Consider the following 15550-nt stretch of genomic DNA (forward strand, 5'->3'; position numbering starts at 1 on the left):
CATCCATGAAAAAGTATTAATTTTATGCTAAAATTATTATTTTTTGTTGTGAATATCGGTAGTGTTGACTCATCTCTTATTTTTTGTTGTGAATATCAGTAGTGTTGACTCATCTCACAGATAAAGATTCGTGAGACTGTAGACGAATGGACGCTAATTAGGATAATATTTGAAATGGGATTCATCGTTTCGCCAGCAGGGAAAAAAGATGCCAGCTGACTAATTTCGAACTACCTACAATAAATGCAAGAATTAATGGTTGAAAACCATCCAACTGCCGAAACCCTAACGCATTTACTCCTCCTTTCCCATACAACTATGTTTTCAAACTATATATCATCTTCTATCCCTCAATCAGTCCACAAGTCGTGACGAGCCCGGGACTTCCATCTTCTTCACCATGGCTAGAGCCGAACAACACATGCTGTCCACGGAAATAGTGAACCGGGGCATCGAGTCATCCGGGCCCGACGCCGGATCCAAGACCTTCTCCGTCAGGGTGCGGCGGCGGCTTCCGGAGTTCGTGAACTCTGTGAACCTCAAGTACGTGAAGTTGGGGTACCATTACTTGATCAACCATGGGGTTTACCTGGCCACTATTCCGTTGATGCTGCTAGTGTTCGGGGCGGAGGTGGGCAGCCTTAGCACGGAGGATCTGTGGCGGAGGGTCTGGGACAGCACCGTGAAGTATGATCTCGCCGCCGTGCTGGGGTTCGTGGCGCTGTTCGTGTTCACCCTCTGCGTGTACTTCATGACCCGCCCGCGTGCCATATATCTTGTTGATTTCGCTTGCTACAAACCCCAAGATGATTTGAAGGTATATATATATTCATTAATTATTTATCTTTAATATATATTGTTCCATCTTCTTCGACGAGTTCATTAGAAGCTTAATTAAATGCTAATTAATGGGATGAAATGTTTAGATTTTTATAATTAATTAAAGTGTGAAGCATTAATTAGATCTGCCTTAATTACAGAACAAATTAGAGATAGATTTCAACGTGTCTAAGTGATGCGATTGAATATTATTAAATCTTATTATAATTGAGACAATTTAAGACAAAAAGTTTGTAATTCCATTTATTGATTATTTATCCATGGATCGATCAACTAAAAATGGATTAAAGAGATTTAGGGACGGAATTTCTAATAGAGTAGGTCTTTCGTAAGGCTGGCTCACAAATGACACGGATCTACATTACCCATATTCACAATAAAAAGTAATACTCTTAGCATAAAAAGTAATATTTTTTTTGGATGACTCAAATAAGATATCTGACTCACAATATACAACCCGCGAGATCGTCTCACATAAGTTTTTGTCATTCTAATAATCCGTAGCTATTGATTGTTTCTTTAAATTTTATCGTGATATTTATGTAATATATATGCATGATTAATTTCTATATTTCAAATTTTTGTCATCAATCAAACTTATGGTTTCCTTATCTTCTTTTCTTATAAAAAAAAATTCAAATTTACTAAGGGTTGTGCTACATGTATAAATGGTGTTAATATTGGGTTACAAAGTGTATTTGAAATTAAAAAACGATCATAAGTTAGTTGTTGAAAGAGTTTTCCTAATAAAGTGTAGGGATAATTTTTTAATTTCAAATGTATTTTGTAACTCACATCGTAGATATAGCATTTTTCATTTTCTAATTCTTGATCTGTCAAATTTGAAGATACTTCAATGTGGTAAAAATCTTCATTTTTTGTATCTAATAATTTTGAAATGTTGATTATTTTTAGATAAAACCTTCTAACAAAATAATTGATTAGCATATGATATTAATTAGGGGTATCTACTACTTTGTCTAGATTTATTTTTAGTCAAATAGCAGTTTGAATGGATTTTTAAAACTAATCAAAAGGAAAATTAATTTGGTGAAGGTTTATGTAAAATGAAATTTCAAAACTAATCAAACTAATTTGTATTGAAAACAAGTGCTATAGTATTTACATTTACATTCGATTGATAATAGAAATATATGATTAAACTGATAAACATAATTTTTTGGGGGAAATTTTATGCATTTTTTTTCTTTATTATATTTATATTATCATATTCAATCTTGTAATATATTTTTCAATTTTTGATAATTTAAATCATTTTTTTATCGAAATTGTTGATATGAATAATACATCAGTCGAAAGGACTAAAATTACAAAAATACAAATATAACAGATTAAAACTACAATTTAACGATACAGAATATCAAAATCTTTAAACACACACAGCGAAAAAACAAATTTTTTTTTTGAATCATCATAGGAGAAATGTAAGCTTTTAAATTTTAAAATTCTATCTATTGTCTTTTAAGATAATAACGTTGGCATGAATGTATGCCTGCATGCAGATGACAAAGGATCAATTCATCGAACTTGCGAGAAGTTCAGGAAAATTTGACGAGGAAAGCCTGGAATTCCAGAAGCGAATCCTTCATTCCTCCGGCATCGGCGATGAGACCTACGTCCCCAAATCCATCGGTTCGCCGGAGAACATCGTCACCATGAAAGAAGGGCGAGCAGAAGCATCCACAGTCATGTTCGGCGCTCTGGATGAGCTCTTCGAGAAGTCTAAAGTCCGGCCAAAAGACATCGGCGTCCTGGTCGTCAATTGCAGCATCTTCAACCCCACGCCATCTCTCTCCGCCATGATAATAAACCACTACAAGCTAAGGGGAAACATTCTGAGCTTCAATCTGGGGGGGATGGGTTGCAGCGCTGGGATCATTGCCATAGATTTGGGGCGCGACATGCTTCTGTCGAACCCTAATAATTATGCTGTGGTGGTGAGTACGGAGATGGTGGCGTACAACTGGTATCCTGGGAAGGATAGATCGATGCTGATCCCTAATTGTTACTCCAGAATGGGTTGCTCCGCCGTGCTCCTCTCCAATCGCCGCCGTGACTACCGCCGTTCCAAGTACCGGCTGGAGCATATAGTTCGCACCCATAAGGGAGCTGACGATCGGAGCTTCGGGTATGTATTTATTCATTCATTTTTATCGCATACCGAGTTTTTTCTTTTTTGTTTTGTGTTGCAATATAATTGAGTGTCGATCGTCTTCATTCTATGTAATGATATGTATATTACATGCTACTATTACTCTCACTTTAATCATAATCTCGTGCTTATAGTTTGTGAACGATTTTATGTACTTATCATCATTCATTCCCTTCTTGTCAGGAGCATCCGACAAGAAGAAGACAGCGAGAGATTCAGAGGAATAAAAATCAGCAAAGACTTGATTGAAATAGGCGCAGATGCCCTCAAAGCCAACATCACCACGCTCGGTCCTCTCGTCCTCCCATTCTCCGAGCAGCTCCTCTTCTTCTCCACCCTAATCTGGAGAATCCTCTCCCGCAACGGTGGAAATTCCAAGCCCACGAAGCCATACATCCCCGATTACAAGCTTGCGTTCGAGCACTTCTGCGTGCACGCAGCGAGCAAGACTGTGCTTGATGAGCTGCAGAGGAACTTGGGACTCAGCGACAAGAATCTCGAGGCGTCTCGTGCCATGCTGCACAGGTTTGGTAACACATCGAGCAGTAGCATTTGGTACGAGCTGGCGTACCTGGAGGCAAAGGGACAAGTGAAGGGTGGCGACCGTGTATGGCAGCTCGCGTTCGGGTCTGGTTTGAAATGTAACAGTGCTGTCTGGAAGTCCCTGAGGGGGATCAAGAAGCCTGGGAGGAACCCGTGGATGGACTGTATCGATAGGTATCCTCAGCCTGGATTGTAGGCTGGTTTGGTCCCTTTCCCTGGTAAGAATTTTTGGCCAATTTCAAGAATTGAGTGGATCAGCGTCTTGGATTGGTTGATTTGATTGTTGCATTTGTTTTAGGTGCCAATTATAGGATTGGTTGATTTGATTGTTGCATTTGTTCTCTTGTTATTCTCTAATTGCTTGAATTCTGTGTCAAAGTTTGAGGTTATTTTCAGACAATGATGGCTATAAATTAGTTGAGATTTGTTCTGCATTTTCATGTATTTTGTGTTTTGTCTTTACAGGTACATGACGAGCAACGTGTTACCAGCAAATTTGAGGTTTTACATATAACATTAGTAGCTACACTTTGGAGCTATGTTTTAAGTTTTGTGTTTGGTTGGAATAATAGAAATAAAAAAATCACAAATTATAATATGATCATGAAAGCGATGTGGTAGGATGAAATGGATTGCTAATACAATATTTGAGAAGTGACTAGGTTGGGACACAATATATATGTTATTGAAAGGTGAATTGTCATTATACCTTCTGATTATTGCATTTTTATGGTCAAAATTGTACATTATTTCCCTCTGGCGAACGAAATATATATATATATATATATATATATATATATATATATATATATATATATATATATATATATATATCATGTGGTTTGCTAATATTCCGAGCCTATTGGGTTTGAATAAATAGAAACTAATTATATATAAACCAATCATCCATTCTCTAAATGAAGGCAATTACATGTGAACTCTTAGTCAAAGTAAGATTGAGATTGAATTTGATCTTGGAGATTATTTGACGAGTAGATTTTAAATAACACTTCATAACAATTATTATTACTACGTAATTTGGATTGAGATTTCAAATCTATGATTTTTTAAGACAAAATAATCATTCATGATCATATTTACAATAATAAAGTGAAAATTTTGACATAAAAAATAATATTCATAAAATATTTGTATCACAAAATTGACTCGTCAGAACATGTCAAAAAGATGGCATTTGTTTCCGCAATTTCACTTTCAAAATACAGGGAAACATGAATATTTTGTACCAAATTCTCAATGAAGTAACATTCTTCCCTGCACCACAAGCAAAGCACAATTAATTACATTTTTGTAACACAAATACCAAAAGGGAATATGAGTGACCATGAAATGTAATGGAAATGCTAAAGTAAGAAACATATACGTACTCAATAAACCCAAAAAAAATCAATGAATAAAACTTTAATTTATAAAAATATAAAAATTTTGAGAGTTCTTCATCACAGTGAAGCCAGACTTCAACCAAAAATACAGGAGAGATCAAGGGATAAAATAATTTCCTCTCCATATGCTATTTTATTTAGTTTGCTTGTTCATTACATACAAGCGAGTCTTATTCAAGGAGAGCACAAATTTTCATCGTCATCACACATTAGTCTCGATATCAAACTAGTTCGGACAGATTTTTTTCAGGCTAACCAGTCGTCATCCATGACTTCAATTTCCTCAATGTCCATGCTGCATTGTCACAAAGACAGAAATTGCAAAGGCATTCAAATTGTAAGAGATCTTAAATGATAATAAAAGAAAAGGAATCCAAAAATGGCAGGCCGATATCAGGTATAAACCAGATATTTTTTTGGCAATATAGTGTTGCACACAGTACTACACAAATTCTCTGGTCATATTAAACAAGGAAAGATCGAGGGACAAAATATTTTTTTAGGCATTCCTATAAAACAAGGAATGTCACAGGAAACAATGTAGTAATAATTGGTAAAAAGATTTCGGAATCAAATTGTGCCTGGCCTAAACAGGGATAGGGCTAAGAACCTTTATGACTAGATCAACCTCATAGGTTATATGTCCATATCCAATCGATCCAAAATGAAAGTAAATGAAGATAATTCCAACAAATTTCAGGTGAACATAAAATTATTTCTCAAGATCAATTCTTACCAAGGCAAAGCAGGCTCTTGCAAGTATTCATCTGAGCAACAATCGTTCAGATCGTGCAAGCAGCTCTCGTTTGCATTTAGCCAGGCAGGATATTCCATAACTTCATCCTCTGGCTTAATTTCCTTCAAGAACTTGAGCCACCAAGCAGATGTCACTAAATTCATAGTGTCATTCCATTCCATCTGGTACTGCTCCCCAATCGACCTGATCTCTGCCATCTCCTTGTCATCCAAAGCTGGACGCAAGCCAGAATCACCGAATTCGGTCACCTCAGCCGAAACCACAGTAGGTGGCACCGCCATGCTTGGAATTTCCTCGGTGGCAGGGGAAGAAGATGTTGAAGCGGAAGAAGAGGAGTAAACTGATGAAGATTTGCTTATACCATTACAAGGGTTGTCCAAAAGGTTGAAATCTTGAAGATTGAGGTTGAGACCTAGCGTTTGGCTTGGTAGAATAAAATTGAGATTTTCTTGGATAAGTGATGGAGGTGCAATTGTCGATACAGGCCAAGAATAAAGGGAACACAAGCCTTGTGAGCAATATAAATGGCCTAGATTCTTGACCGGAAAATTGCTGGAAGTAGAAGAATTAGACGCATAAATTCTTGGATTCCTCCTAGACATTAATTTGGCCTCCTGTTCTAAGGAAAGTTGATTAGATAAGGGCCCCAATGGCGGCATTTCAGAACCTGATTCGAACTGCTGCTGTTGCTGTTGTTTTTCACTTGCTTGTTTCATTGCCGCTCTATGAAATTTAAGAGCAGCAACAATTTCTCTTCGGGCTTCAGCCATATTTAGCAGCCTTTCTTGATAAGGCCGGCTTGTGTGAAGCCTTCTCCTCACTTGTTTTTTATGCTGTTGTGGAGATTTTTCTTGTTTATGATTAGAAAATCCATAACCAATCCCAGTTGAATTTTGGTTGCTGGAAACCAGTTCTCCCTCAACCGGTTCTCCCTCTGAATTCTCAACCACCTTATTATTCAATGAATCTTTGGTTCTTGAAGAGGTCAATTCCTTAACAAGGGTACGAATGTAAGCACCAGACAGATGGGGTTCTTCCAAATTTTCATTATAATCTACTTCCACCACTCCATCTTTTGTTTTCGGAGAAGATTTTCCCCTCATTTTTTGTGCTAAATTTGGTTTTCTAGTAAAGAAGTTTATATGGAAATGAAGGGTTGGAAAGGGGAAAAGGTGGTTCTGAAAATAATTTTATGCACTTATATGGGGGCCAAAGCGCAGAATGCAGATAGGGTAGAGGTCAAGATGAAAGGAGTGCTCGTGGGTGCTATAAATAGCTGGTGACATGGTCTAGGGTTTTTAAATCTTTTGGAGTTTTCCCTGTTTTGGAAAACTACCAGGATTTTAACTCCTCGTTTTACTGGCAGTAGGTGGAGATTTCACAATTCAATTTGACCTTCTCTTTCGTTTTAAACAAAAGAATATTTATACTAATTATAACCATGAATTGCCCCGTGAATATGACGATAAGCAACTCAGACTTCAATGGTCGCTAGAGGGCATTGGTCACATAAATTACTAGCTTACTAGCCCAAGATTAAGATGGGTAAACAGGTACAACCCCAAGCATTTCATCATATTACTAGCTTAAAGGCAACCCCATGAACACAAACTATCTGGTCTCAATCAGATGATACATTTTCTTCTTCATCCTTGGATGACTATTAAACTTGTAACACGTTTAAATTTCTTTATACACACGCCAGGCAGTTCCATAGATAAGCCAATTTGCATAGGACACCTAGTTTTTTCCATTAAAAGCATTTGACAAGTCCTAAACTTGGCTTTATCCTTATCTTAGTTGCTTACATGATCACTACAAACCGACCCCGATATTTTATCTTACTCTGCCCTAATTCTCAGGAGCCTAAACTAAGTCACAAGGAGAAGGGAAATTTGGGCATTTGACAAGGTTTGTTGGACAAAAGCTCGGATACCTGGGTTTCCCAAAGAAAAATTAAACGAGAAAATTTGATAGAATATTATATCATAGTTTATTTTCCATGTTTTCATTTGAAACTTGCTTAGAATGTTTCTTCATCCTTTAAACACTCCAAATGCATGCTTCACGATCAAGCTCCATACCTTATTCGAAGAATTGAGCCTTGACATGACTCTCGGCACAAGCCCTATGCCTTGCCGGACCTTGAATTTAAGCACACGTTTTTAGTCTTTTAATAACGCAAATACGAACTTAAAACTTATTATATAGCAACTACAAATGTTACCACATGTATGAAATTGGGTGTCATAGTAACCGGAATTTCCAAATTTATTACTATTACCTTCCCCAATTATTTTTGTTATAAAGTCATCTTCTATATCATTTATCTAATCATGGAAGTGTAAATTGTTATATTATGTGTGTTCAAAATTTAAAAGAAGACCCAAGAATCATGCATTCTGATCAATTCAATTTCTGGTATACACCATACGCAAAGGGACCAGGCTGTGAAAGTTTCAGCACAAAGTGGTTACAGAAACTGACGGGAGAATTCAATTAGTGTGGATTCTTAAATAGAGCACTTTTTGATATTGGATTGTGATGCATAAATTTCAATTCTCAGACATGTACTATTAAGTATGTCTTTTATATATATGTTTTATGAGTAGCTCTCTCGTTAGACGGTCTCATTGATTTTTATTCGTAAGACGAGTTGACCCGATCCATAATCATCACGAAAGTAATATTTTTAACATAAAAAACGATACTTTTTCACGATACGGATTGGGTCGGAGACTTGTCTTATGTTTTGTAATGCAATGATAAACACAAATATAATATTCCCTGCAGCGTACAGTGTCGCTTTCTATGTAAAAAAACAGGGAAATTTATATGTTGTTTCACATTTAAATATTATATAAATGATTTGATTCTCCAACATTGAATATTTTAAAATTGTCATTCCGCAACATTATTATAGTCGGATCAAACTTAGAACTTGGACCTATAATATAGAACAATATAATATATAATATGTAAAAATTTATATGATATATATAATAAAAACACAGCCTGGAAAAAAACACAGACGCTCCATACCTTACTCTCCTCGCTTTAAATTTCAAGCTCCTTTTTCGCTAAACCTCTTTCAGCTCATTGGCTTTTGAGAGCCTTGCACACCCTCTTTCAGCAGCAGGCTGTAACGAAATTATGTTCCCACGTGATAAAAAGTATTTATATCTACAGAATCAGTGTGAGATTAACCTTTGTCTAAAAGTTGAGACAGAAAAATTAATGCTCAACTAATTAAGTTTCAAACCAGTTATCGTTTTTTACATGAACGTGTGGTGTCTCTATTGTGTCTCATTTATCTACGAGCTATTTAATTCGTGTTCAATAATTTCACTACCAGTGAATTTTGATCCCTCTCATTTTCTTGTGGTAAATTACCTTGAGCGAAATAAATTCATATTAAATGCACAATTAGATTGAACAAAATATCACTTCAAAGTCGAGACAATAGTTAAAATTTTCATCATACATCGTACTTACAGAATTTAACTATTGTCTCCTAAAATACAATAACTTGTTACAGTAGTAGCACCACAAATTAATGAAATTATAAGAACTACGAACTAAAACATTTAACTCTCGTTATGGATACAATGAAAATGAATGAAGAAGATACGTGAATTCAATATTATGCAATGGTATGAACTTCAAGAATCATGGGGTGATCTATATATTTTTCAAGATTTGTGGTACCAATTCCTGAAATGTTTCAATTTCTAGACCCATCTGTTAATTGTCTGGTTGGATAAATAATCTGGGAGTTGTATATATAGGCTTGGACAATCCTCCCCCCTTGACCTAGCTTTTGGGGTTGAGTTAGATCCAAGTTCCAATCTTAACATGGTATCAGAGCCCGAGTTCCACCGTTATGTGTTGGACTGCTATAATTAGGCCACTCATTCTGCCCATAATTGGGTCATTTGTAAACTCCACGCTCCAGATATTCATTCATGGGCATGAGAAGGGTGTGTTAATTGTCCCACATCGATTGGATAAATAACCTGGGAGTTGTATATATGGGCTTGGACAATCCTCCCACTTGAGCTAGCTTTTGGGGTTGAGTTAGGTACAAGTTCCAATCTTAACACCATCCCAGAATTTCCTCCTAATTTCATACAGAAATCTCTTAAACAAATTTATTGGTTCATCCAGATTTTACTTTCGGTGATTGCCTCCATCTTTGCTTTTATATGCTAGGCTACATGTGCAAATGAATTGAGTCGGCTTATTAACTTTTCAAATCCGCTCGAGAACTAGTTGATTCAAATTTGAAATTATCGAACATGTTTTAACTTTTTTTTCGAGTTAAAGTCGAGCTCATATTATTTTGTACGATAGTCCGCGACTTGCTTGCGAACTTTAATTATCAATTAATATAATATGATTATATATTAAATACAGAACATTTTGAATATTTATTTTAGAGCAATAGTTTGAATAGCTCGCGAACAAGTTTAAACATTTCGAATCGAATTTGAACTCAAGCTCCAATTTGAACACAATCAAGCCAAAAAATTTAAAGTATTCGAGCTCAAATATATCTTATTCAAGTCGAATTCAAACCTTAAAATTTTCTTAATATTCGAGTCAATTCGATTTGCTTACACCTCTATGCTAGACTCATTATAATTCAACAACTTGATACTAGTGATACACCATCATATATGCATTTTTCTTAGGAAGAATTACATCTACTTCCTTGATGTTTATCATAGTCACAAAAAAAATTCAAGTATTAAAAAATGTTACATTTACTCGTTTAAGGTTTGTGAAAAACAACAAATAAATCCATTAAGTTCTGAAATTACAAAATACTCATCAAATTTGTATTTATCTTATATTTTAGACCCTTTAAGTTTGCATTTATCTTATATTTTTAGAGGGTTAAGGGTAAGAAATATACAAACCTGAACAGGTGTTATGTAATGTTAGAATTTACTGGATTTATTTGATACTTTTTTCAAGCAATATTTAAATATAGTCGAGTTTTTTTAACATAACAAATCTCGGGATAGATATATATAATTCACTTTTTTTAAAGATTATGGGTGTGGAAATTTCTTTAACCTATGATTAAACATAAATTTCTTCCTTACTGAGATTAATTTATACCACTGCACCACGAGTGAGATTGACATAATCACATCATGTTATATTTTGGCAAAATTTAACATTGTTAATCATTTGCAGATAGCATAACCATCGTAAGGATTGAAAAAAGGAAATTCATTGAAGAGGCTATGGCTTCTGACTCCGGTAAAATGATCTGTCCAATCGACTGGACAAATAGCTACAGTATTGCTCAGAAGCAGAGTTCCACAGTGATTCAATCCAAAAACCAAATTTCTTATCACACAATTTTTTCATAATAATTTACTATTTCAGTCCTTGAGTATGTATTACTTTGAATTGACACTCACAAATGTTAGTTAAAAGTGTCAAAATAGTTACAAATTCAAGTAATAAGGTGAAGTGTACCTATTAACTAGTTCAACCATTAATTTGGATTTTAAAAGAAACTATTATATACTTGCTTGCATGTATATAATCAATCAATCATGAAATTGAATCTTTTTTCCACAAAAATGAATCACATTATATTGCTACAACATGCTTGAAATCAAGGGGACAATTAAGAGAGATTACTCCAAATTTGCTAATTTAGGGAACATTTCATTTCATATTTCATGTACTTTGTTATAAATTGTTTAAAACACCCGTGAAGATAATTTTAAAGACACGAATTCATTATACAAAAGAAGATAAAATAATATTTTCGACCAAAATCCCATTTCCCCAATTCACAAATTTGAGGCATGTGGTGTAAACAGTTGGACTAGTGGTACATTAAATATCAAGAATCAACACCGGAAAACATATCAAGATACAGACATGAAATGTTGAAATTGCTGAATAAAAATCGAACCAAACATAAAAAAGAGAGCAAAATTAGTAAAATAGTGGAGCTAAAATCATGAACAACAGATGTTAATACTAAATTAATTAATAATATAAATGGATAGGAAACAGGCCTGGTTGCTTTCTGGATAACATCCAAACACAAAGCGTCATCCTGATGCGGCGGCAACTTCCACCAATCCCCTTCGTCCGCCCGCAGATGTCTCAGATTGGCTCGCCGAATCGCATTTTTCCATTAAATTTTACGCAGCGCGCACTAAATATTAAAAAAAATCGGCCACGGGTATTCGATTTCATACCAGTAGCGTCGAGAAAGCGAATTTATTTCGTGATTAAAAGCAAAAATATTTATTCAGATTGGCAAACGTTTGGGAGATTTTTTGAGAAAGTTACCAACAGCTAGCTTCACTTTCAACCTAAAACTCGTTCTTTTTATTTTATTATTTATTATATTATATATATTAACATAAATTTATCTACTTATATAATTATTAAAGGAAAAATATTTTTTAATCCACTTATTTTTCTATTTTGAGTTCGATAAACTAAATTTCAAATTTTGATTTTGTTACATTAGTTTGATTTTTTTCTTTTGCTCTAAATTTTTTTTAGAAGTATTGACGTGACACTGAAAATGTTGATGTTACATCGAAAAATATTAATGTAACATCAAAAAATTACTGAATTGATCGATGTCACGTTAACAGGTAGATCAAAATAATCAAACATTGAAAATAATGTACCTAAATAAAAAATTGAAAGTTAATAAACTTAAACTCAAAATTAGATAAATTATTTTTCCATTAAATAGTAAATCTTGACAAAAACCTATATTAAATTTTAATATTAAATATATTTTTCACAAAAATTGTAATTTTAGTATTGCATATTTGATTCTTTGCTATTTTTGTCATTTATGTTTTTCGATTTTAATCTTATTAAGTTATTTTTGTTTTTTTAAAAAAAAATTTATAAGTTTAGTTTTTTTTCCGATAAGATGTTGGGCTCAAAAAAACGAATGATGAAGAAATAAAACATCAATCTTGATAACGTAGATGATCAAAATTTTAAAAATACAATATATAAAATAAAAATCATAATTTCCCCTTTGTTGAAAGCATATATGTGGCGTCAAATTTTATATTTGATTTATTTTTAATTTTTAATGATAAAATAATAGTGCTACGGAAAGGATATTTTGAAAATTTTGTTTACTTAATAACATAACCATATAAATTGCATGTACATAAATTTCTACTCATGATTGTTTAGTTTCTTAATACTTCTCAAAATTAAGATTTTAGTGTTAAATGGATATTAATTTTTCTGAGAATTTCTCGTATTTTGATCTAATCAATTCATTTTTATGTTTCGAATCCATCAGATGGTTTGATGAGAGGAATGAAAGTATGGATGTAATCGAGTCGAGTCGAGCCGAGTCGAACTCTTGAATGTTTGAGCTTGGTTCGTTTATAATCGAGCCGAGCTCGAGCTTTATTTAAAGAATATATGTATGGCTCACGAGCTTATTCAAGCCTTTATCGAGCCTAAACAAGCTTAATAAATATAAATTATACATTTAAATTTTCATTAAATTAATTAAAAAGTAAATTATATATTTAAAGAAAAATATATTATTCTTATTAAAATTTGTAAATTTATTATAATAAATAAATTTAATAGAATTTTCTATATATTTCATAAATAATATGCAAAATCAATAAATCAAATATCAAAACTATTATTTTTTCATCTAAAAGATTACTCATGAACTTACCAACGAACATGTTCACGAGCTAACGAGCCGAATACTGTAAAGCTTGAGTTTGGTTTGTTTATCTTAACGAGCCTCATTAAACGAGCTCAAACGAGCTTTTATCGAATCGAGTTTCGAATAGCTCACAAACCGTTTGGTTCGTTTACATCCCTAAATGAAAGTGATTGATACATGAGCTCCTCTAATTGTTCCGGTCGGTGGAGCAACTTTGGGACGAATTTTCAATGTGCTTGGAGAGCCTGTTGGTATTCTGAAACATGGAAAAAAAATCATTGGCGGCTCGTTTCTCTCTTCAAGCTCCCCACCTCCTTTATCACTGAGCGATCATTTAGGGCCTTAGCTTTTGATTCGTGCTGTTTCCCTTGCCTGAATCTAACCGAGGTTCGCGGTGGTGGAGGAACTGGATTGGAACGGAGATTTTATATTCATAAAAATTTGTGAGGGGTGTATAACTAACACACACACGAAAAATTTTGATTACACTATTTGAAAAAAGTATACCTATTTATTTTGAACACCTATACTAGAATTGTTTATCCTCTGTTTATTTTAGAAAAAATAATTTTTTTGATCCACTAACTAGCTTATTCAAATTTGGATTTTCGTTTAATTAATTTTAGAAATTTGGTTTTGGTTCTATAACTTTTAATTTTGCTATTTTGGTTTTAGTTATCGACGTGACATTGGATAATTCAGCAATTTTTGATTTCACGTCACTATTTTTCGATGTTACATCATCATTTTTCGGTGTTACGTCAGCACCTCATGTGAAAACAGAAAAATGATATTAATTAGTATTATTGAATGAAGAGGATATTAAATTTTCTTTGAATGAAGTGGAATAAATTTTACAATTTTTTTTTTCCCTGACGGATAATTAATGTAGTGCGGATACATTATTGAACCAAATACACTTTGATTTCCAGTCGAAAAGTTTAAGTAAAGTTGTTGCTTTAAAAGAATTTATCTGGGGGATACCAACAATTCACACAAAAAATGCTTAGTTTCATAGGTGTTTTTCCATTTCCAATTACGAATCGATCGTTGATGGACTTTTAAACTTACCTGTAAGTAGTTCGATTTCAAGTGTGGAATAGTTCATTTGGCCAAAGCTCGACATCCGAGAAATTATCATTAATCTATTTTTTTAGGATCATAAAATCTATATTATTAAGTTTGAGACACCTAAATTAATTATAAAAATGTTTTGTGTTCATTTGACAAAAATATTATAAAAAGTTATTATAGTAATTTGTGTATTATCTTATCACTATCATATATATTTTCCAACAATTTTAAAACTTCCAAATTTTAGAATTTTTAAATGTTAATCTTTCTTTATATAAAATTATTATAAAAAAGCATTAAATCTAAAATAAAAAAATCAACACGAAAAATTATGCGTGAGAAAGATTCAATTTTACTTATAAATCTAAAATTTTAATTTAATTTGAAAATCAAATAATTTTTACGTAAGTAGTATTAATTGAAGTCTAGTGGGTGAGACTCTTGGAAGAAGTGGTCCTTTTATTTAATTTAATAGCTATTGCAACTATATAGATTTTGACCCTTTTTTTTTTTTTTGAACGGTTTGACCCTTTTTAATGGTGACTTATTTTACATCCAGAATTTCCCCGTGGGAGCTGGTGTAATAAATGAAGTAAAGGATCCTATATATTAACTGAAAATTAATGTATATTTTTAAAAAATACAGTTTCATAATTTTAAATATATTTGTTATATTTTCCCTTGTTCAAAATATTGGGTCGGTTTAGTTTATCATAATTTAGAATAGATGAGAAAATTTAATTTGATATATTTGTCGTTTTATCAAAAATTATTACAGTTAGTAGCTCTGCAATTCATATACATGAGTATGTCTATTGTGAGATGGTCTTACGAATCTTTACATGTGAGACGAGTCAATCCTACCGATATTCACAATAAAAATAATACTTTTAGCATAAAAAATAATATTTTTTCATGGATGACCCAAATAAGATATTTGTCTCACAAAATACAACATGTGAGACACAAGTTTTTCCATACATATAAGCTCATGCGTTATGTATCTTTGTGAAGAAAGGAAGAAATTTTTTATTTTTATTTTTTTAAAAAATATT

The 15550-nt window shown here is 33.2% G+C and overlaps 2 protein-coding genes across 3 annotated transcripts; one reads left to right on the forward strand and one right to left on the reverse strand.

Annotated features, from left to right (window-relative positions):
• The first annotated feature begins 339 nt into the window (after window positions 1–339).
• On the forward strand, window positions 340–4262 carry LOC142526320 (3-ketoacyl-CoA synthase 10-like). The gene is made up of 4 exons (XM_075630624.1): window positions 340–817; window positions 2364–2989; window positions 3197–3774; window positions 4022–4262. The coding sequence occupies exons 1-3, from the start codon at window positions 401–403 to the stop codon at window positions 3750–3752; spliced, it is 1599 nt and encodes a 532-aa protein (XP_075486739.1). The 5' UTR covers window positions 340–400; the 3' UTR covers window positions 3753–3774; window positions 4022–4262.
• Window positions 4263–4969: 707 nt separating this feature from the next.
• LOC142526947 (protein AAL-toxin resistant 7-like) lies at window positions 4970–12078 on the reverse strand. 2 transcript variants are annotated; one of them, XM_075631638.1, is made up of 4 exons: window positions 11764–12078; window positions 8759–8856; window positions 5696–7860; window positions 4970–5254 (listed from the first exon to the last, which is right to left on the reverse strand). In XM_075631638.1, the coding sequence occupies exons 3-4, from the start codon at window positions 6817–6819 to the stop codon at window positions 5206–5208; spliced, it is 1173 nt and encodes a 390-aa protein (XP_075487753.1). In that variant the 5' UTR covers window positions 6820–7860; window positions 8759–8856; window positions 11764–12078; the 3' UTR covers window positions 4970–5205. The 2 variants fall into 2 exon arrangements, with proteins under 2 accessions (XP_075487753.1, XP_075487752.1); XM_075631637.1 differs by having other exon boundaries at window positions 5696–12078.
• Window positions 12079–15550: the final 3472 nt, after the last annotated feature.

The sequence above is a fragment of the Primulina tabacum genome, chromosome 15 (genome assembly GCF_025594145.1).
Source record: "Primulina tabacum isolate GXHZ01 chromosome 15, ASM2559414v2, whole genome shotgun sequence".
NCBI lineage: Eukaryota > Viridiplantae > Streptophyta > Magnoliopsida > Lamiales > Gesneriaceae > Primulina > Primulina tabacum.